At 48.3% G+C, this 22,757-nt stretch overlaps 1 protein-coding gene across 1 annotated transcript in view; it reads right to left on the bottom strand.

Annotated features, from left to right (window-relative positions):
• CSMD2 (CUB and Sushi multiple domains 2) overlaps positions 1–22,757 on the bottom strand; it is a 689,877-nt gene that overhangs the window by 212,904 nt on the left and 454,216 nt on the right. The window contains exons 16-21 of the mRNA XM_015467054.3: positions 17,406–17,544; positions 16,318–16,505; positions 15,249–15,437; positions 14,937–15,053; positions 5,447–5,662; positions 3,666–3,854 (exon numbers count right to left, since the gene is read on the bottom strand). Coding sequence (XP_015322540.1) covers positions 3,666–3,854; positions 5,447–5,662; positions 14,937–15,053; positions 15,249–15,437; positions 16,318–16,505; positions 17,406–17,544 — 1,038 coding nt within the window. The remainder of the gene's footprint in view (positions 1–3,665; positions 3,855–5,446; positions 5,663–14,936; positions 15,054–15,248; positions 15,438–16,317; positions 16,506–17,405; positions 17,545–22,757) is intronic.

Below are 22,757 nucleotides of genomic sequence, written 5' to 3'. Positions count from 1 at the left end.
TTGATGCTTTCGAATTGGGTTGCTGGAGAAGACGTCTGAGAGTCCCTTGGACTGCAAGATCAAACCAGCGAGTCCTAAAGGAAATCAACCCTGAATATTCATTGGAAGGACTGATGCTGAAGCTGAAGTGCCAATACTTTGGCCACCTGAGGCGAAGAATTAAGTCTTTGGAAAAGACCCTGATGCTAGGAAAGATTGAGGGCAGCAGGAGAAGGGGGTGACAGAAGATAAAATGATTAGGTAGCATCACCGACTCAATGGACATGAGTCTGAGCAAACTCCAGAAGATAGTGAAGGACAGGGAAGCCTGGTGTGCTGCAGTCCATGGGGTAGCAAAGAGTTGGACATGACTTAGCAACTGAATAACAACATAGCACCTAGTAGGCCCTCAACAAGTACCATTCCTTTCTCTTCCCATCTAACGCAGTGAATCTGCATAGCTTATCTGCTTTCATTTGGAGCCCCAGCTGCCCGGGCTCTGGCTGTCAGGACGCCCATGAAGCTTCCTGGGGAGCAGGTGCAGTTGCCTGACATTCACAGCGCCCTCACTGTCCTGATGCCCCTTGCTCACCACCTGGTTCCCGAGAATTGGTTTGCGTTACACGCGGGCCTTGGTGTAGTTTGACACCTCCTCTCTGCCCCTGGCTTGCTGCACAAGAGCTGGAGGCCATTTCTGCCCCAGCACGGCTCTCTCCTCTGTCCCACATGCCCAACTCCTCGATAAGGAGGGAAAGGGGGCCAACAACTTCAGATGGACCCCTCTGCCAAGGCCTTTTTCCAGGGCACCAGGGAGTGTCCAGGAGGTAGAGGGACATGGTGCTGGCTCCTGGGAGAGCTTCCAAAGCATTAGGGGAGGTGAGCAGATGCATTGAAAAGTCAAACACAAGCATAAATGAAAACAAATAAACATTCCAGAGAAACACACAGTCATCTGTGCTGGCAAGTACTGCGGCTGATTCAGGCATCTTCGACTTCTGCCACCCCATCAGAAGAGGTCTCATTAAGGGCAGGGGCTGTGTCATGTCCCTCAGTCTGGGGCACCCCCTGAGGTGGAGAGTTAGGGCTGCTCCATCACATGGGGCTCCCAAGGACAGGGTCATTCTGCAGAATGGGGTCCTCTGGGGTCAGGGCTGTCCTTTCCACATCCAGTTTAGGGGACCCTGAGGTCAGGGGCTGCTGTGTTGCCTGCCATACCATGAATTAGAGCCCAGAGCTGTTTATCTCCTTCTCAGCAGGGCATGTTCCTGGTAAGTCATCCAATTTACACCTTCAGTGCATATGGCAACCGGGAGCATCTCCCGAGTGGGCATTCCCATGATACCTCCAAGCCTGAGGCTCTGTTGCGGGGCTGGCGGTAATTAGAGGTGATTATAATTGCTATGCGGTATTAATACATACAAAACAGAAGACAAATGGAATAATGAAAATATTGTGAGGTGCCATGAACAAACAGTAATTGGAATAATAAGTTACAGAATGAATTTATGGAGCGAGATCGATGAGGTGAGAGCTTAGGGCGTGAGCACATCTGCGGTCCTGGATAATCCCATTCAGAAAAAACTCCCCTCAGAACCACTGAGCTGAAGACATTTTTTCCAGAGAAGAAAAGAGCTGCTAGCAGCCAGGTTGAAACCGAATCTACGCAGTGGGAGCTACATGTGTGCCTGCTTGTATGCACAGGTCAGGGTGGCCGCGTGCTCTACGGCAGGGGTCCCCAGCCTCCAGGGTCTAAGGCCTGATGGGCCGAGGTGGGGCTGATGTGATAATAACCAAGTGAACAACAAATGTCATGCATTTAAATCGTCCCGAAACCATCCCCTGCATGTCGGTCTGTGGAGAAACTGTCTTCCACAAAACCGGTCCCTGGTGCCGAAAAGGCTGGAGACTGCTGCTCTGGGCGGGGGGGCGGGGAGAATAAAATTTGAGATCACTTAATTGATCAAAAATGGGATTCTTCATCTATTTGTCTTAATGCTTCCCCTCTGAGATCGTGCAAGGTTATTGGTTGTTGGTCATCGATAAATAATGATAAAAATGTTACTGGCCAAAGGATAATCATATGGCACCCTGCTGGTTTATGTAAACCATGCCTTCTAATCTGGAGTAAAACCTGTGAGCTGGGTATTGCTATCTCTGCTTTATAGATACAGAGAAGCTGGGGCCGATGGGATTGGGTGGCCTGCCCAAGATCCAGTGGCTGGTAAATGGCAGAGCAGAGAACTGACCTTGGGCCCATGTGATTGGCCGGCCTGAGCCCAGCCCATCTTGCCATCCTGTTTATAACTGTCCCCTACAGAGCCCCCAGGGCTCCGTGGCATTGTCTCAGGCAAGGCTGACCTCATGGACCCTCAAGACGCCAACCCCTGTTTCAGTCAGGGAAGTGCTGTCTTGATCTGTTTGGTATTTTGGGGTTTTCTTTAATATTGAACATGAGTTCCTAGTGGCTAACAGTGAGCATGGTAAGTACTCCATTGAGCCAGCCTGTGTCCATCTACCCCACGGTGTGAGTATCGAGCAAGCAGGGCATGAACTTTATATGCGTGGGACAGCCAGCAACTGTCCCAGCTCCCTGGAGTATCACCCCATTTCTCTGCACCCTCTGGGCCTGGGGCTCTGAAGAGTCTTCTCCAGCTCCTTGGCAACGAGGCCGGCAGGGCCTTGGGTCACAGGGCTCCTGGTCTCAACTGCATCAGCTACCTCTTTAACCTCATCATCTACTGTTTTTCCCATTGCTCACTCCAGGCTGGCCTCCAAGCTGTTCCTGAAGCAGTGAGCGTCCTCGTGGCTCAGGGCCTTGGCACTTGGCCCCCTCGTCTCCCGTGAATGCCTTGGGATCTCCTTGGATACCTTCAGATCTCTACTATATACTGTTAACCCATCAGAGAAGCCTTTCCTGATCACTTTTTATAAACACTTCCCATACCTTCTAAGCTGACTTACTCTTTCTCTCTAAGCCTTAACACCGCCTGCCACACTACACACCCATGTGCTTGTGGCCCATCTCCCTCCACCAGAATGTGAGACCAGGGGTGGAAAGGCTCCCTCTGTGATGTTCAGTTTTATATTCCCAGCATCTAGAAGCATGTCTGATCTGCAATGGGTGCTCTAGAAATGAACTTAACTCTTGCTTCCCTCTGCCCTCTGTCCTCCCCAGTTGAATGGATGGAGTCTTTCTGGCAAGTCTCAAAAGTTAGCACCCTCACTGAACTAGTAAAATCAGCCCTTTCTTCCACCATATGAGGACTCTTCATGGGTAAAGGTCATACCTCCTTCCCACAGGTCCACCCACGCTCCACCCAGATTTCTCTGCAAGAGGCATCCAGAAGCCATGGGAATGTGCCTTAAGGGTGGGAGTTAATACTACGGAAGTTGATTTCATCCGAGTGCCTCCTGTGGAGCCGCTTTGTAAAGGTCAGCTGAGGCTACCAAACAGCCCATGAGGCAGGAGTTGACTGCCATCCCTCCTGTACAGATAAGGAGGCTGGAGCGGAAGGAGGGTAGGCCACCCCCCCGAGGTCCCACTGCAGGTCACCATGTGCTAAGACTCTTCTCAAACCCAGTCCCATTGGCCTCTTGGCCCATGTGTGTTCCACCACCTCACAGCAATCGACTAAAGTTCGGCCAACCCCCTTAGTGAAGCAAAATGAAAGCACGTGACCACCTACCAACACACCTTGGCAGAGGCGAACTCCACAGGCGCCGTCTGCCCCCCAGGCACGTGATGCGGGCCGTGCCCTCCAGACGGTACCCGGGGAAGCAGGAGAAGGTCAAGGTGTCGCCTACGCCGAACTGCAAGCCCTTCCGGATGCTGTAGGCTGGGACCTCGGGCTCCTCGCAGGGTTCCAGGTCATACTCTGGAAGGGAGGCAAGAGAGCCAGGGTCAGAGACAGAGGAGGGGCATACAGACAAAGACGCCAGGGAGAAGAGGGCGAGAGAGGAGGACAGACAGAGGCACAGGATATGCAGGGATCCACGAAAGGCAAGGAGAGGAGAGAGAATTTGAGAGGGACAGAAGCAGGGGAGAACAGGCAGGTTGTGCTCCGGGCAGTCTGAGCGCTTCCTAGCCAGGAGGAGTGGGAGAGGGCACTGTGTTTCTGGAGGCTTGCTTCCCAGGGGGATTTATGAGGCAGACCTGTCCCTCTTCTAACCTTCATCTCCACATGAGCCCAGCTTCAGGCTTGCAGACCCTCCTGCCTCTTTCTCCCTGGATACCGAGCCAATTCAATTCAATTCAGCCTGGTTCTAGTGGGGTCAGAATAGAAGACCCAGCCTAGGGCAATTTATATTCGGAAAAAGAACCTAAGATCTGAATTTGGTTAAAGCTGTGCCTCAGGAACACTGACACTTGAGGCAGATGGCAAGTGTGATGGAGTGGCATTGCCGGAACAGGGACCGGCCTCTAGTGACTTTATGTCTCTAGTGATGACACAGAAGTACCTCTCTCCTTGTCCTCATGGGCAATGCCCTTCTGGGACACTGTACCCCAGGGCTCCGTGTGGTTGGGAAAAACAGACGGGATAAGGCAGATGGGGGTGGCTCAGTGGTAACGAACCCTTCTACCAATGCAGGAGCCACAGGAGATGTGGGTTCTATCCCTGGATGGGGAAGATCCCCTGGAGGAGGAAATGGCAACCCATTCCAGCATTCTTGCTTGGAGAATCCCATGGACAGAGGAGCCTTGCAGACTGCAGTCCTTAGGGTTGCAAAGAGTTGGACACGACTGAAGTGACCTAGCATGCACGCAGGCACAAGGCAGGCTGGCTGGATATGTCCCATCAGCCAGCACATGGCAGGAGGCATCTGCTGGAGGGAGTTGCGGGGCTGAGCTGGGCCATGTCCCATTTCCTAGAGGTCAGATATCTCTTGTGCATCCCGGGAAAATCTACCTGCTACCTCTGTTCCTGGATGGGAAGGAGGGTGCTCTGGGAGCAAGTGAAATGAGCCGCAGAGGAGCAAAGGGTCCTCTTTCCTCCCCGAATGCAAACTGAAAAGCTTTCGTTTCAGGATTCCTAAACACAGTGAAAATTATCCATCACTACTAAATTAGCGTTGGTGAAGCAGTCTCCGAATGAGACTAAAACACTCCAACGTGTTAATTTCCATCTCCCTTCTTTTTCTTTGTTTTTGGAAATTGCTGTGGTTGTGAAGTAGTGGAAGTGGAATCAGAAGAAGGATCTGGACTTACTAGGGCTGGAAGGGACTTCTGTGAGGTCCTCTAGTTCCATCAGTTGGGCCGGTCACATTCAGAGAGAACCCTGAACACCTCCTTCCAACCCACTATAAGGAACGTTCGTCCTTGTATCTAAACCAACTACCTTCTGCCACAGCACTGAGGTTCCCCTCCTAGAGGCTGGGGAGCGGACCAGCGCCATCTGCTGGCTGATAGTGGGGGTGGGGTGGAGGTACAGAGTGCCCTCTTCGCCCGAGGGACCCTCAAGTGCTGTACCTGAGAACGTGATGTTGAAGCCTTCGTAGGACATAGAGAAATCGGAAATGAAGCGGACCTGGGCGGTGAAGTTGCCATAGAGACCGGCGCTGATGGGGGCCGGCAGCCGCGAGCCTGTCAGCTGGCGCAGGGGCTGGGTGAAGCTGCCGTTCTCCGTGATGAGGAGGTAGTCGTGGCCGCTCTCCAGGTGGAAGGTGTGGAAAGTGAAGAACACACCTGCCGGGAGCCAGAGGGTCAGGGGGCAACGGTGAGAGGGCTGAAGGAGCCCAGCTGCACGCCGGCGTCTGCCGAGCATTCCCCGTTTGTAAACATCTCTCGGTGTGCAGAAGTCCAACAGCAACACGCACAGGCCAACCTGAGCGAAGGGCCCAGGTGAGCCGGACACGTCCCTGCCCACAGGCCCACTCAGGGAGGAAGACTCTGCTTCAGGCTTGTCCCAGTTTGAAAGGGAGATTTATGGTTAGGTCATTCATTCAGTCAACAGGTTTTCGTATATTGCTGGGTGTTTCCTATGGGCTAGGATTCAGGGCTAGGTGGGTGCAAGGGGATAGAGCCACCGTGCAGAGTAACCAACACTGTCATCAATATAGATCAGACTGCATTGGGGGACAGAAGGGAAAGAGGGAAAGGCAGGATGGCCTCACTAAAGAGTATTTGTTTGGGGTCTTAAAAGGAGGCAGGGGAAATAACCGGCTAAGAGGGGAGAGGGTGCCCCAGGCAGGGGACAGAGCTGCTGTGGATTCCAGGGCTTGGTGAGCCAAGCGGTGCTGTTGGATGTACTCAGCCGGGAATATCCAGAAGAGGAGCTGGACATGCAGGCTCTCTGGGGCCAGACTGGATATTTTTCAAGAGGTGTTGGGGGCCTATCCTATCCAGAGTGTACCAGATTTCAGATTAGCAAGATGTTGGTGGCTATGAGAAGGAGGAAGTGGAGTGAGGGGAAGCAGAGAGAACAGTTAGAAGGATACCAGCCATGCGCTGAGGGGGAGAGTGGATGGGGTCAGCCAAGGGGACAAGAGCAGGAAAGGGACGTGGGACACGGGAGGGGAGGTGGACACGGATCAGAGGCAACAGAGGCAAAGGAGGAGCCAAGGGGTGACAGGGGAGGGTCTTGACCTGAAGGACAGTGATGTCTTTCGTGATCCGGGGCTGGACACATAGGAAGAGGAGCAAGTGGTGGAAGGGCAATGACTTTGGCTTTGAACACTCTGCACGGTCAGCATTCAGGAAGCACAAGCTAGCAGGAGGGAACTGGACGTACAGACTTGGAGTTCAGGGTTAAGGTCGGACTACAGCTGTAGATCTGGGGGTCACTGGCAAACAGGTGCTGCCTGAACCCCCAAACATGAAGAGGAAGGGAGGTGGGCAGGGCAGTCATCAGAGAAGGGTAGATTGGAAGCCTGGGGGGAACTGGCATCACACAGAAGACAGGAGGAAGAGGAGCGGTCGAGAGGGGCCAGGCAGCCATCTGAGAGGGAGAAGGGGAGGGGACATCCACTGCGGGGGAGGGGCTGAGAGCACCCACTAATGAGAGGAAATTTCAGCCCTCGGTATGTGTGCATCACTGTTCTGAGTTGCCTGTAGTTGGCTCCTATCAATGGGAAGGGAAGACACAAAAACATTTCATCCTGCTACTAACCCTGCAACCTGGGTACGATTCTTCTCATCTCCATGTTACACCCGAGGAAACCGAGGCACAGAGCAATGAAATCATTTGTCCAAGGTCACCCAGCCTGTAAGTGGGGAAGCTGGGTTCTGAACTGAGACAATCTGGTGGCAGAGGCTGTGCAGTAAACCACCCCAGGATGCAGCTTCTCCTGCGATGAAAAGAGAGTCGAAGGTGGGGGGGGGCAGGTGGTGGGAGGGGCCAGGAGGTGAGCAAGGTAATAGAGCAGCAAGATCTTAGCACCTAGAGCAACGCTTGAACTTGTCCAGATGGCAGCTGGGTTTGGGTGGACGGATGTACAATGCATGTCCGCCCACGAGCGAGTGTGCCTATGGGAATACACCCCATGGATGTGCCAGGGCAGGAATGCGGGCAGGAAAGGAATGCTGCGCCCACGTGCTGTTCAAAGTCCACAGACCTCGGGATCCTGGGCATCGCCTGGGAGCTTGTTGGGAATGCAGAATCTCGGCCTCCACCTCAGACATCCTAAATCAGCATTCGCATGCTAACAAGATCCTCCAAGAGATGTGGAGGTACATACAAGTGTGAGGACTACTTTTCTAGATAATCACTGACATGTTCGGGATAAATGGTGGTTAGATGCAAGGTCTTCATGCTAAAGCATTTTAGATGTTTTCATTACTTTGCCTCTGTGTTGATAGAAACTGGCGATACAGAATACTGGGGATTCTACGGGCGGGGGTTGGGGGAACAGAACCCCATAGAGGTGGTGGGACCAGGGAAGCAGTTTGTAAATGTCCTGTGTTCAGGCAGCTGATATGCACCCATTTATCTATTTACTCAAAGAAACAGATCCTGGGCTTCCCTGGTGGTTCAGGGGTCAAGAATCTGCCTTGTAAGGCAAGGGAGGATAATTTGATTCCTGGTCCAGGAAGATCCCACATGCCGCACAGCAACTGAGCCCGTGTACCACAGCTACTGAGCCAATGCTCCAGAGCCCGAGAGCTGCAACTACTGAGCCCATGTCCTACAGCTACTGAAGTGTGTTCACCTGGAGCCGGGCTCCACAACAAGAGAAGCTGCTGCAGTGAGAAGCCCACAGACCGTAACGAAGAGTAGCCCCTGCTTGCCACAACTAGAGAAAGTCTGCATGCAGCAACGAAGACCCATTACGACCAATAAATAAATAAATCTTAAAGAAAGAGATAGATCTCGAGTGCCTGCTAAGTGCCAGATCTGTGCTAGGTACTGAGAAAGATCTCTCAGCCTGGTGGAGGAGACAGACACACCAGCAGTGAGATCCAGAGGGGGGGCACAGAGGGAGGGTGGGTGACTGTGCCCTGGGGTTGGGAAGGCGTCACAGCGGTCACAGTCTGTGACATGAGGGGTGTAAGCACGCGTGGAGTCCCACGGGCACGTGAGCCTGCAGGTATCCTGTACTACTGACATGTAAACACATGTGCATATGAGAAGACCATTCTCCTTCTGCAAAGCTTGGCAAGAGGCTTGGTGGAGCAGAGGGCTGCGTGGAGGCTGGGTCAGACACAGTAGCGGGTGGAAACAAAGCTGAATTAAGCACTGTGCTTTCTGTTTTTCGAGCGTGCAAATACAACCCCTCCAAAGGAGGAAACACTTGGCAGGCATCCTAAGGATGAGTAAACAGCTGAGATGAAACCCCTGGCTTTCCCAGCTGTGTTGACCGCTTGGGGCTCCTTTGGCCATTGTGTGAAAATGAAGACATTGTCACAGAAATAGAGAGGCAGTGTTGGAGTCTGAATCCAGATTTGGTGTGACAGATGCACACGCAAACAAGGACTCCACTGGAGTGAAGCGTGCAGAATCGTGTGAAGGACAGCGACCTCTCACTGGGGCAGAAAGAGCAGGGCGTTAGGAGAGGAGACGGTCTGGAGGAAGGCGGACCTGGACCCAGAGCTCATCTACTGGGGGAAAGGTCTGGGGTGCAAAAATGTGTGCCAATTAATATAATCTGATGTTTTTACAAAGCAGTCTAATTTGAAAGTGTTAGATAATTATAATTATCCAATTTGAAGATATCTGTATATATACGTATATAGGAAGTCTCAGTACTTTTTAGTATATTCTGTACTTTTCCTTAGACCTCATTGATAAAATCTGTCATCCTAATTAATTTATCAATAATAATAAAAAAGCAGAGACATCACTTTGCCGACGAAGGGTACAGATAAAGCTATGGTTTTTCCAGTAATCGTGTATGGATATGAGAGTTGGACCATAAAGAAGGCTGAATACCAAAGAATTGATGCTTTCAAACTGTGGTGCTGGAGAAGACTCTTGAGAGTCCCTTGGAGAGCAAGGACATCAAAGTACTCGATCCTAAAGGAAATCAACCCTGAATATTCACTGGAAGGACTGATGCTAAAGCTGAAGCTCCAATACCTTGGCCACCTGATGCAAACAGCTGACTCACTGGAAAAGACCCTGTTGCTGGGAAAGACTGAGAGCAGAGGAGAAGGGGCAACAGAGAATGAGATGGTTGGATGGCATCACCAACTCAATGGACATGAGCTTGAGCAACTCTGGGAGATGGTGAAGGACAGGGAAGCCTGGTATGCTATAGTCCAAGGAGTCATGAAGAGTCAGACATTATTTAGTGACTGAACAACAATGAAAATTTTAAAAAAGAAAGATCTGGGCCAATATTGCTCTGTACCTTCAGTTCAGTCGCTCAGTACCTTTAGGTGACATTCAATCCCTGGAGAGAGGAACCCTTGGGGCAGCATGTGCAAAGCCCATAGCACAGTGCCCAGCACAGAAGGCATTCTCTGTGCTCAGTTCATCTGACTTCCAGATAGTCTTGTGGGTTTAAAGATGTTAGTCCCGGGGTCTTAGCGAGGACATGTTATCTGGACTCCTGAACTGGCTCTTCCCTTGGGCTGGGCATGTGGCAAGTTGAACAATCCTGACTTTCACAGAGTTTTGAGTTCCCCAGTTGTACTTTTACTGGTGGGGAGCAATCAAGAGTCAGCAGCCTCACAGGTCTGTTAACTGGAGACACTGTTGCAGACAGAGCCTGAGGGGTGCCTGCCCTCTGGGAAGGGTCTGAGTTCAGTTTAATTCAATTCATAGAGCTATTTCTTGAGTTTCTTCTGTGCCAGCATCAATCCAGCAGCTGGGGAAACTGCAGGAAACAAGGCAGACGTGTCTCTGGAAGAGCTCAGAGTCAGTCTGGGAGATGGATGATGAAGATGCGAGTTCCGTACAGGCGGAGTGAAGACTGAAGTTGGAAAGTAAAGGATCACGTGGTGGCCCATGGGAGGGAGCCCCCCCTAGACCCAGGACTGGGGGCAGGGGGTCTGGAAGGCTCCTGAGAAGGATGAAGGAGCTGGCCACATGAGGGGAATGCTGGAGATGGTGCGGGAGAGGAAGTGTTACAGAAGAAATGTACCCCATATGCAAAGCTCTAGAACAGCATCCCCCAACCTTTTTGGCACCAGGAACTGGTTTTGTGGTAGACAATTTTTCCACAGACCAGTGTGGGGATAGTTTCAGGCTGTTTCAAGTGCATTACATTTATTGTACCTTTTATTTCTATTATTGTTTTATCAGCTTCACTTCGGAGCCTCAGGCATTAGATCCTGGAGGTTGGGGACCCCTGCTCTAGAGGACAATGAAAGCCTAGGTACTGAAAGAAATTCCATGTAGCTAGATCTTAATTTTTTAGAGGGCTCACAAGGAGGCTGAGAAAGGTACAACCAGGGCCATGAGGGCCACACTAGCTATTTCACCATTTGGGGCTCAATGCTAAGGGTTTGGTGATGCTTTCCATGGTTCTAAGGAAGAAGTGACCTGGTTATACGCTAGTGACCTCTTGATGATCCTAGCTAATTCCTGTTCACCCTTGGAGACATGCCTAAGTTTCAACTCCAGGACTCCTGCCTAACCCCTGGGCAAGCCTCCGACGCTTTCCTACCTCTGTCTGCTCTGTCCCAGCATTGGGCATGATCTATTGAGAGGTCTCTCAGGCTGGATCTCTGCCACTTAACCACAAGGCAGGCAATGCCACAGGGCTTGCTCCACTGTGTCTGTCTAGTACCCACAGTAAGCGCATTTGTTAAAAATTTGTTGAACTGTGTTGCTGCTGCTGCTAAGTTGCTTCAGTTGTGTCCGACTCTGTGCGACCCCATAGATGGCAGCCCACCAGGCTCCTCCCGTCCCTGGGATTCTCAGGTCAAGAACACTGGAGTGGGTTGCCATTTCCTTCTCCAATGCATGAAAGTGCATTACCCACAGTAAGTGCGTTTGTTAAAAATTTGTAGGACTGTATTGCTGCTGCTGCTAAGTTGCACAGTTCAACAAATTTTTAACAAATGCACTTACTGTGGGTACTAGACAGACACAGTGGAGCAAGCCCTGTGGCGTTGCCTGCCTTTTATTTATAAATATTTTATAAATATATTATTTTGGCAAACTTCTTTATTTAGTCAATAAATATTTAATTTTAAAATATTTTTTCACACCATTCCTTTAGCTGCATGGTAATTTTTCATTATTTGGCTATACCATACATTGACTTAATGTTTCCTTACTGATGAACATCTGAGTAGTTACTAGTTTTTCTTTCTTTTTTTTTTTTTAATGAATAAAGTGTTTTAGGGGACATCTTTGTAGCTAAATCTTGATATAAAGTTTATTTATTTTCTTGAGATAAATTCCAAGAAGTAGAACTTCTGGGTCCAGAGCACATACGTTCTTAAGGCTTTTGATTCACTGCTTAATCGTCCTCTGGGAAGTTTGAATGGTTTCACACAATATTGGCACCAAAGAAGAGCACGCCTGTCTCCGAATGGTCCCCACACTGTTATGATATTCTCTGCTGACTTGAAAAGAGACATGGCATTTGGTTATTGGGTGAAGATGCACTTTTAAAATTGTTAGTGGGGTTGAGGTCTTTCAATTTGTATTTCTTCTGTAATGAAGTGCTAGTTGATAGCTTTGCTATATCAATAACCTCAGATAGGCAGATGACACCACCCTTATGGAAGAAAGCAAAGAGGGACTAAACAGCCATCTTGATGAAGGTGAAAGAGGAGAGTGAAAAAGCTGGCTTAAAACTCAACATTCCAAAAGCGAAGGCATCCAGTCCCATCACTTGGGGAAACAATGGAAATAGTGACAGACTTTATTTTCTTGGGCTCCAAAATTGCTGTGTATGGTGACTGCAGCCATGAAATTACAAGATGTGTGCTCCTTGGAAGAAAGGCTATGACAAACCTGGACAGCATATTAAAAAGCAGAAATGTCGGTCCATACAGTTAAACTTATGGTTTTTCCAGTAGTCATGTATGGAAGTGAGAGTTGGGCCATAAAGAAGGCTGAGAGCCAAAGAATTGATACTTTTGAACTGCGGTGTTGGAAAAGACTCTTGAGAGTCCCTTGAACAGCAAGGAGATTAAACCAATCAATCCTAAAGGAAATCAACCCTGAATATTCATTGGAAGGACTGATGCTTAAGCTGAAGCTCTAATACTTTGGCCACCTGATGCGAAGAGCTGACTCATTTGAAAAGACCCTGATGCTGGGAAAGATTGAGGGCAGGAGGAGAAGGGGATGACAGAGGATGAGATGGTTGAATGGCATCACCAACTCAATGGACATGAGCTTGAGTAAACTCTGGGAGATGGTGAAGGACAGGGAAGCCTGGCGTGCTGCAGTCCATGGCGTCACGAAGAGTTGGACACAACTGAGCAAAAGAACAACAACAACCACCACAGACCTGCAGATCAGGTGTATTTTTCTTAAAAATGTTAAGAGCTCTTTTTATATCAGGCTAGCAGAGAAGGCAATGGCACCCCACTCCAGTACTCTTGCCTGGAAAATCCCATGGACGGAGGAGCCTGGTAGGCTGCAGTCCATGGGGTCGCTAAGAGTCGGACACAACTGAGAGACTTCACTTTCACTTTTCACTTTCATGCATTGGAGAAGGAAATGGCAACCCACTCCAGTGTTCTTGCCTGGAGAATCCCAGGGGCGGGGGAGCCTAGTGGGCTGCCGTCTATGGGGTCACACAGAGTCGGACATGACTGAAGCGACTTGGCAGCAGCAACAGCAGTGGTTCTTAGATGATTACATAGGTTACAAATATTTTTTTTCATTAACTATTTAAATATTTTATATGAATATTTTAAATATTTATACACATCTTTTTTTAAAAACCCTAAATCCATTTAAACTGTTATTGAATCAAACATAACAGTCTATGCCTTTATGGAGTCTACTTTTGCTGCTGTTCTTCAAGTATGTCCCACCTGAGGTTAGACTTTCATATCTTTCTATTACTAGAATTTGTGGTTAAATGTGTGAGGTATGATTTGGTTTTTTCTTTTTTCCAAATGGTTAAGCCCACTGTTTCAAAACCATTTATTAAAAAATCCATCCTCTCTTTAATGGATTGGAAATGACACATTAATCATACACTAAAAACTGTCTCTCTCTCACACACACACATTCACACACACACACACTTGCTCTCTCTCTCACACACACATGCACAAACACAGGGGAATCTATTTCTGGATCTTTATTCTCCCCCACTGATTTGTGTGTCCGTTCCTATATTTATATTGCATCATTAAAATTATTTGAGCCCATAATAACATTTTAATATCTGGAACAGTTACTCTTCTTTTTAAATTTTTTCTTGACTTTTCTACATTTAATTCTTCTAGATCAGAGGTTCTTATTTTAGGGCATGTATCACAGTTAGCAGTGAAGTGTCCTAAAACATAGATGCCTGGTTTCCACCTCCAAAGTAGAAAATCTAAACCTCTAGGGTAGGGTCTAGCATTAGAGTAGCTGCCAAACTGCAGAGAACCTCGGCTCATGAACTTCAGAGGACGCTTCTGAGGGCAGAAGTCATATCTGCCTGATGAGTGTATATTCCCAGCCCCAGCATCTACCACACAGGGGGCATTCAATCAGTATTTGCTTGATAGAGACTGGAATAATGTGTCTCCCAGCCAAGGAACACCATGGACTGCTGGCAGTCACCAGATGCTAGAGGAGAAGCAGGGGACAGTTTCTCACTTAGAGGCTCCGGGAGGAACAAGCTCCTTGATTTTGGATTTCTGGACTCCTGAACTGTGCAAAGAATAAATTTCTGTTGTTTTAAGCCCACCTCCCCCCCAAAAAAAACCAAAACAAAAAATATTTGCTGAATAAAAGAGTATATTAATTAATGTTTATTTATAGCCAGCATCTTACTTTGGACTTGGGCTCCCAAGGGTCATTTATGTCAGGGAAGGTGGAGCAAGAGGCCTGACTGGTGAAAAACATACATAAAAACACTCATCTGAGGAACAGTGTGAGTTCTGTGAGAGGAAGATGGCTCCAGACAGTATCTGAAGATTGGGTGTGAGGGGCAGGGAGCAGAAGCAGCCTACGTCCCGTCAGCACTCGGTATAAGGAACTCAGTCTCAGGTTATCAGGAGGGGTCAGGTCAATCAGAAAACGAGAACAGGAACCCCTTTGCTGAGTGGGCTGGCCATCTCTCTACCACCGGGGTGTTTACATAGAGGTGTGATGCCATCTTGTAGGGAGTAATATAGGGAAGATTCCCTCATTAAGTAGGTTTTGAGAGCTGGCATTCTCTAAGATCTCTTGCAGAATGGAGATTTTTAGGTTTGAAAAATATTTGCTAGAGGATGAGTTCTGTGATTTTAAGAGATAGGAATGTTCTGAGAGTTTTCTGGTTGGTGAGAAAAATCCAGACCAAGCCCAGAGGTCACTATAGAGGGAGAGCCTCGTGGAGGCCATCTGGATATGGGGATCTTAGGGCCCTGACCACGTCGCAGCCCAATGCCTGCCATGGGCCTAAACACTCACCCTTGCCATGTGATGTTTCGATAATCCAGGTGCAGTTCAAGTTGTTGGGGTAGAAGTCAGGGAACCCTGGTGATAAGATGGTCCCACTGGAGCCTTGAATGAAGCCACCACAGAGAGCTGGAGAAGAGGGAAAAAGGACCCTGAAAGACTGAGGTGGCCTCGGGAGCTTCCCCCAGAATCCCCCTAGGATCCTAGCCCCGCTCTTGTTCAAACCTCCCACTCCTCACTGACAGGGGGTCTTGGAGTCCGTGCCTGGGTTTTCACGGCAGAAAAGGCTGCTCTACTTCAGCGCCCCCTCCTGGTGAGGCTCACCTTCGCAGCTGGGCAGGGCCCGACTCCACTGGAAGTTGGGCTCACACTCCAGAGGCTCCCCGTCGCTCAGTGTGTAGCCCGAGTCGCAGCTGAAGGTCACCAGGGCACCCACGTAGAAGTCATTCCCATGACGTTGCCCGTTGACGGGGATCCCTGGATCCAGACAGTGGTCCGACTGCAATGTGATAGCTGGAAAAGAGAGCCCACGGCTGGAACAGACAGTTCCCTGCAACCACAGGGGGACCCCAGCTGACTCACAAAGGGAGGGAGAGAGAGTCCTGGCTGAGAGAAGGCTGGACTGTCATCTGCCTACTCCTCAAATGTGGCTGTCGGTACTGGGTGAGGGTATCTGAAGACCCATCTGTCAGGGACAACCGGTTGGCTGCAATCATTCGTTCGTTCATCATCCATTCAGTAAACATCAGCGGAGTGACAAACACGGCTTGGATTACAGATAGGATCACGGGTAAGAAAACAACCCTCTGCTCCTAGTGCTCTCCGCCATAACTTTCTGCAGTGGTCTGCAAAGAACTCAGTCAACAGTCTCTTTCAGAATGGATGTGTGTATACGCATGACTGAGTCCCTTTGCTGTTCACCCGAGACTATCGCAACATTGTTAATCGGTTACATCCCCATGCAAAAGAAAAAAGTTTAAAAATATAAGATAAAATTGACTTTGTCCGATATTAATGCGGATATATCAGCTTTATCTTGACCAAAAAAAAAAAAAAATCTCTTTCAATTGAGGCACCAGCAATGAATGCAGGCAATGGGAGAGGGTGAGGGAGTGTGAGATGACATCTCACTTCAACATCACCATCCATCAAGCACTCTGTTCCCGGGGTGCCCAGCAGGCTGGCGCCCAGTCATCTGCACGCAGAAGGGGACCTTTCATTCTTTCTGACGTTGAGCTCTGAGAGATGCTGAGAGCAAGGAGGACCTCCTGAGGAGCCCAGCCTAACTGAGAACTGCCCTGGGGACATGGCTGAGCGGGTCCCCCTGCCGGAGCTCAGCCCTGAGTCCTCCCCGGCACCCAGCCGGCCCCATCACCGCCACCCTGAGACTCACTCTCATAGCGGAGCTGGAAGCCGATGTCCGAGTGGCTCTTGTCCGTGGAGAAGAGGAGATAGAGGTGGTTGCTGGTGCTGATGAGGAACTGGGGGACCTGGGTGCCGTGGTAAACCCCAATCAAGGGCGCTGAGTACGTCCTTCCATCTCGCACTTCCAGGGTGTCATAGTTGACCTCGGTTTTAAATCTGCCGAAGATGGAGACGAAGACTTCTTCAGAAACCCAAGGCTCATTAATTTGCAAATTACAAGAGACCCTGCTTGCATCAGAAGAACTGGGTTTTGGCAGGTTGGGGTATCTTAATATAGTCTGCACACATTCACTGGAGATGCCGGAGAACCCTCCCTACTGTGTTGAACCTTCCTCCTCCTTCTCCTGTGGTTGGACGCAGCTCTCCCAATCTTCTCTGAGGCCCGGGCAGTGACCCATCTTCAGAGCTAGAGGCACAGTGACTTGCCTCATGGGAGTCAGAATGTTCCAGGCCAGGGGTCAGCCAACTACAGCCCCTGGGCCAAATCTGGTCTAGAGTCTGTTTTTGTATGGCCTAAGGGCCAAGAATGGTTTTTGCATTTATAAAGAAGTTTTTTTTTTTTTTTAAAGCAAAGACTATGCAACAGATATCTGCAAGTGTCCCATAAAACCTAAAATATTTCTTATGTGGCCCTTCACAGTAAAGTTTGCAACTGCTCTTCTGGGCCAAGGAAGCTTTGTCTAGATGAAGTTTACATTCATACTTGGGTGGCTGCTTTCCCCACCAGAGGGGCACAATCAGGCTGGGAGTAGAAGTGGGCCACATGAGCAGGATTTGGGTCAGAGGTGAGGAAGACCACCTTCCCACACCGAAAATGTCAGGGTGACGCTCCTCGGATGCTAACAGCCCCCTAAATGGCACAAACCCCACTTCTGAACCAAGGCCAAGAGCAAAGCCAGTGCAGCCTGTCCCTGCCCAGAGCATCTGCACCAGTGCCCTCTGACCTTGTTGACCTTGCAGCCTTGGTGCTGGCCCCCCACCCATCCCAGCTTCCCTGCCACCCACAGCAGAGCTATTACCCCTCACCCCCACCGCCCAGGCTGTGGTTATAGGCACCTGTCGAAGGTGATTTTGATGGGGTAACCTGGCTGGGCTTCGATCACCCAGGCACAGCTCAGGGCATCCTTGTAGAAGCCAGGCCAGCCAGGAGACAGGATGGTGCCGCTGGGCGAAGTCAGATGACCGCCGCAGGGAGCTGGGGAAGAAGGGAGACAGGCAGTTTTCTTGGGGGAACAATGAATAAAGAAAAGTCTTTCTATAAAATGTGTCTGCCAGCAAGTATTTTTTTTTTATTAATGGAGAATTACATAAACCATCTAGACTGTGAGTTCTGTCTTTTGGGACTTTTATGGATATGTCCAGTTACATCACTTGGAATTTTATGAAGGGCTGGAGGGGAGGCATGAAAAGAATCCTTTAAACAAAGTCCTCTGCCATTCTAGAAGGGTTGAAGTACAGCTAATATTGGGTCATACTGGTTCTTTCTTTGTTCTTCACTCAATTATCAGGCCTCTGACAGAGGCATGAGCCTGGCTCCTGCCCCGCACACACAGTGCTGGCCCTGGACCGCGGTCAGGGTCCCAAGCTCAGCTCAGAGCCTTGCACAGTCCACTCCACTGTGAGTTCCCCAAGGGCAGGGGCCGTGTTATTTGTCCTGAACAACTCGGAGTCCCCAGCCCCTAGCCTTGTGCTTGGAACATGGGTGGAACACTGAGTGACCGCTGCTTGAATGAGTGAGTGGATGGAAGCATGCTCTCGGTCACGGCGGGTAAACCACAAGGCCCTCAGGGTCCAGGCACACTCCACAGCTGGCTCTGAGCTTGCAACCTGTCATCTCAGCCCCCAGTCCCTCTCCATCCGCCTTCCCACTCTCTCCCACCTTTCCCATCACTCCTGCCTTTTCCCGCAATCAGACCCTTGGCCCTGAGATGGTGATTAGAGCTAGTCCAGAGCTCTACCTTCAGGCCATGAAGGCTCCACCTTCAGACTTCATGGTCCACCCTTTGGGTTAGGCAAGGTCATGTGACCACCTTGATCCATCAATCGAGGGCAGAAATGATGTGTGTCATGTCCATGTGAGAACATGAAAAGCCAGCGTGTGATCTGCAGCTGGTGACTGTGAAAGTGAGGATCTAGACGGAAGTCCCGTCAGCTGGGCATCTAAGTGACCTTGAGGAGTAGAGTCCCATGACCCTGGTTACACGTGTAGCCTGCGTAGCCTGTCTTTAAGCCACTGAGATTCTGGGTTTATCTGGTAGCACAGTCTAACATCAACCACTCTGATAAGACATCTCCCTCCCTGAGACAGATGATGAGGGTGTTGATCACGACGAGCACCAAAGCTGCTCCCAATCACCATCACGGCCACGGACTGAATGTTACACGCTAAGCTTCAAGGCATTGCTCACTCCTCACAAAACACCAACCCTGAGAGGAGGGTGCTATTCTTGTCTCTATTTTACAGTTAAGAAAGCGGAGCCTTAAGGAGATTGAGTAACTAGGCTTTGCTAACTAACTAGGATTAGCAAGTGGTAGAGCTTGGATTCAGACCTAGGAAGACAGCATAAATCCAGAGACTTTACCCCAAACAGCCTCCTTGTTTTAAAAGAAACTCTGCTTCCTTAGGCTCCCCTTACCATGGTGCTACCAGCTGCCAAAATGTGCTGAACAAGACTGGAAAGGAAAGGGGATAAAGAGCTACACAACACTCCTATCTTTGCAAGTTTTTGCAGATTTCCCCAAGTAATCAGACTCATAAAATAATAGCCAAATGTACCACAACTTTCCTCTCTCAATTCTAGAACCCTTCTGAGAAATTTAAAATAATCATCAGGCATTCTTCATAGTAAATTACATTAGAAAGTTCACTTAAAAAGAAGATAAAGAAGAAGAATTATGAGGTTAATAGTAGACAACTCATACTGCTGATTTAGGATACTAACTGCTTTTATGTGTGTTATCTTATTTAAATGTGCACACCATTCATGAAATCACCCCCATTTTACAGAGGAAAAACTGAGGCTAAGAGAGTAGATCAAGAGCTAGTAGAGCAGGAAAGTGAAAGTCACTCAGTCATGTCCAACTCTTTGCAACCTCATGGACTGTAGTCTGCCAATTCTCCAGGCCGAAATACTGAAGTGGGTAGCTGTTCCCTTCTCCAGGGGATCTTCCCAACCCAGGAATCGAACCCAGGTCTCCCACATGGCAGGCAGATTCTTTACCAACTGAGCCACCAGTTAACTTCAAATGTGCTGTCTCCAAATTCCCCTGCAGCACATGACAGCATGGCAACCACAGCCAACTGGTATGAGCTCCCTGGAATTGAGTTTACTATGTGTTGGGCTTAATGTGGATTATCCTCCTGACAACTGCAACACTAAAAGGTAGATAACCATTATTATCCTGATTTTATAGGCAGGGATTATTATCCCATTACCAGGCAGTTGAGGCTTGGAGAAAACAAGAAATTACACAGCACCTCTATCAAATACTGAAAGAACAAACTGCCCATGGGTATTATTTCCTGGGTAACCCATTTTCAAAACCCATCCATTCATGTCGCTGAAATGACCAATGTTTTCCTCTGCTTTCCCAATTGACTTGTGAGACCCCTTGAGGGTGGGGAGGGGCCTGCCTACTGCTATATGCCTGGGTCCCCAGGCAGGTAATGAGTCTCAGAAGAGAGTGGGGACTCCCTCTTGGCTCCCATTCAGCACAGGCCCAGCGTCTTTGGTGGCTGGACTGTGATGTCTTCACTTTGCGGGAAGCCGTAGATCACAGAGCCCCTATTGCCTGCCCTGGCTACTCTCAGTTCAGTGGTATACTCAACAAAGCCCAACCTCAACTTGCCAGAGAGGGAAGCTCAGACCTTTACTTTGATGGTCACTATTGTGTTTTCTTTCTCTGCTATACTGTTTTATTACTTTGGCTACGACCTCTCTTCTCTGCTTTAGGTGCTTGGCAAACAATCTTTCCATTCATTCAGTCCTTCAGTCTCTCTAGTTCATCTTCATATCCCAAGGTGGCAGTTGCTAGGCAGGGAGAGGGAGGGGAGGATTCCTAAGTACAGTGTCTCTTTAACATTTCAGAAGATTTAAACCTCGCTCTTACCAAGAAAATACAAATCAAAACTACACCAAGAAATTATTTCTCATCCTTCAAGTAGGGAAAATGCAAGGTCTGACAACACATGAAGTTGAGGGAAAGTAGGAATTCTAGTACTCCGCAGCTAGACACGCCAAAGGGCACACAATCCCTAAGCAGGGAAATTTGGTAGCATCTAGCAAAACTCAGTCATTTATTCTCTCACCTAGCAACTCGACTTTTAGAACTCTATCTCAAAGATGTGTGTTTGTGTGTGTTAGTTTCTCAGTCAAGTCTGAATCTTTGCGACCCCACGGACTGTAGCCTGCCAGGCTCCTCCATCTGTGGGATTTTCCAGGCAAGAATACTGGAGTGGATTGCCATTTCCTTCTCCAGGGGAACTTTCCAACCCAGGGATCGAACCTGGGTCTCCTACATTGCAGGCAGACTCTTTACTGTCTGGGCCACCATCCTAAAGATACACTGGCAAAAATATGAAAGGACATATATATATATGCACCAGGCTATGTAAGGCAGCACTGTTTATAATAGCCAAAGAATGGAAACAAGCTCAAATGTTCAGTGCTAGGGAGCTGACTGAATGAATTGGAGTAATCAACAAAATGGACTAGTTATGCAGCTATAAAACAAGAATGGGGAATATTCTGTGTAACATCACAGAGTAGTCCCCAGGACATTTTATTAAGCGAATAAAAGCAAGATACAGTGGGAAAAGCAAGGGTACCGTATGATTCCATTCGTCTAAGACAAGGGTAGGAGACACACACACCTTTACTCATATTAATGGTCAATGAAAGCGCAAAACCCAAAGACAAAAGATGACCTATGGATGGAGGGAGGGGGTGGAGCAGAAAGGAAAGGAACTGAAGCTGGACTCTCTTAGAATAGGCCTCCTTTTAGAGGTTTAGCTTGGAACTATGTCAATATTTTACATAAGTAAAAGAAGACATGTGGAATCTGGAAAAACGGTGCTGATGAACCTATTTGCAGGACAGATAGAATAAAGATGCAGATGTAGAGAACAGATGTGCGGACAGGGGGTAGGAAGGGGAGGGGATGATTTGTGAGATAGAAACGGACATATGTACACTATCAGGTATAAAATAGCGGGAACCAGCAGTATAGCGCAGGGAGCTCAGCTTGGGGCTCTGTGCTGACCTAGATGGGTGGGATGGGGGCTTGGTAGGAGGAGGACTCAAGAAGGAGGGGATATATATATATATATGTATACATACAACTGATTCACTTCTCTGTACAGCAGGAACTAACACAACTCTGTAAAGCAACTATACCACAATAAAAAGCTTTAATTTTGATAAGCAATTTCTTAAAACTTAAAAGCAGTGTAAAATCAATGAACAGAAAAAAATCAATGTCAGTCGGTAGCATAATTATACATAAAGAAACTAAAGAGATTTTTAAAACACAGTAATGTGATAGTTTATCCCTAGTAGGATGTAGAGACCAGAAGAATTGAAAGGAAAATCACGAAAACAATTTTCAATAATCATACAGCTGTCCGTGGCATTGGGATTACAATTCTGAGACTCTTGGGTGGATATTAGGGGATGGGAACTTGGATTACCAGCAAAAATGAAAGTAGACACAGCGATGATATCAGGAAAGTTCAGTGAAAAAGAAAAATGCACTTACATTTGAAATGAAACGAACCCATGATGCATTTTAGCTTTTAAAAAGTATTTCTTAGCTCTGTTTGTTGAAACAGTTTAGAAACAAGGACCTACTCAATGGTAATAAGCACTGCCAGTACCCAGATTCTAAATATCATTTCTCACTAAAAGGAACCAGGACTCCTTGGAGAAATAGCTGATTGTAGGTCAGGGACAGAAAATGTACAAGATGAGTTTGGGCCAATTTCAAAGCGCTCCCTCTGGCCAATGGGATGGTTTGAGTGCTGAGCAGAGTAACAACCGCAGTGCATTTAAACGCATACAGTACGTTTAAATCCTTTGGATTGCAATGATATTAAATATTTTTCAACTTAGGAAGATGCTAGAGTCAACCCATTAAGATTAAAAGTGGTAAATAAAGGAAAATAATTAAGTATTTCTCCTGTCTTTCCTTTATCAACTATACCTCAGGGTAACCAAATAGTTGTTGGGGGCAAGTTTTCTGTGTTTCCGCATATAAAAGAAGAGATAAAATGCTACTATTTTGTAATCTCTAGGCTATGATCATTGATGGCTCCTATTAATAATATCACCCAAAGAGTAACAACTAGACATTACATGTCTCTGATGGAGGCCCAGAGCTCTGCTTATAAAACATTTTGGCCAAAAATCA

This window comes from Bos taurus, chromosome 3, assembly GCF_002263795.3.
Source record: "Bos taurus isolate L1 Dominette 01449 registration number 42190680 breed Hereford chromosome 3, ARS-UCD2.0, whole genome shotgun sequence".
NCBI classification, from domain to species: domain Eukaryota; kingdom Metazoa; phylum Chordata; class Mammalia; order Artiodactyla; family Bovidae; genus Bos; species Bos taurus.
The sequence above is the reverse complement of the archived record's forward strand: the minus strand, read 5'-3'. Positions and strand labels throughout refer to the sequence as shown.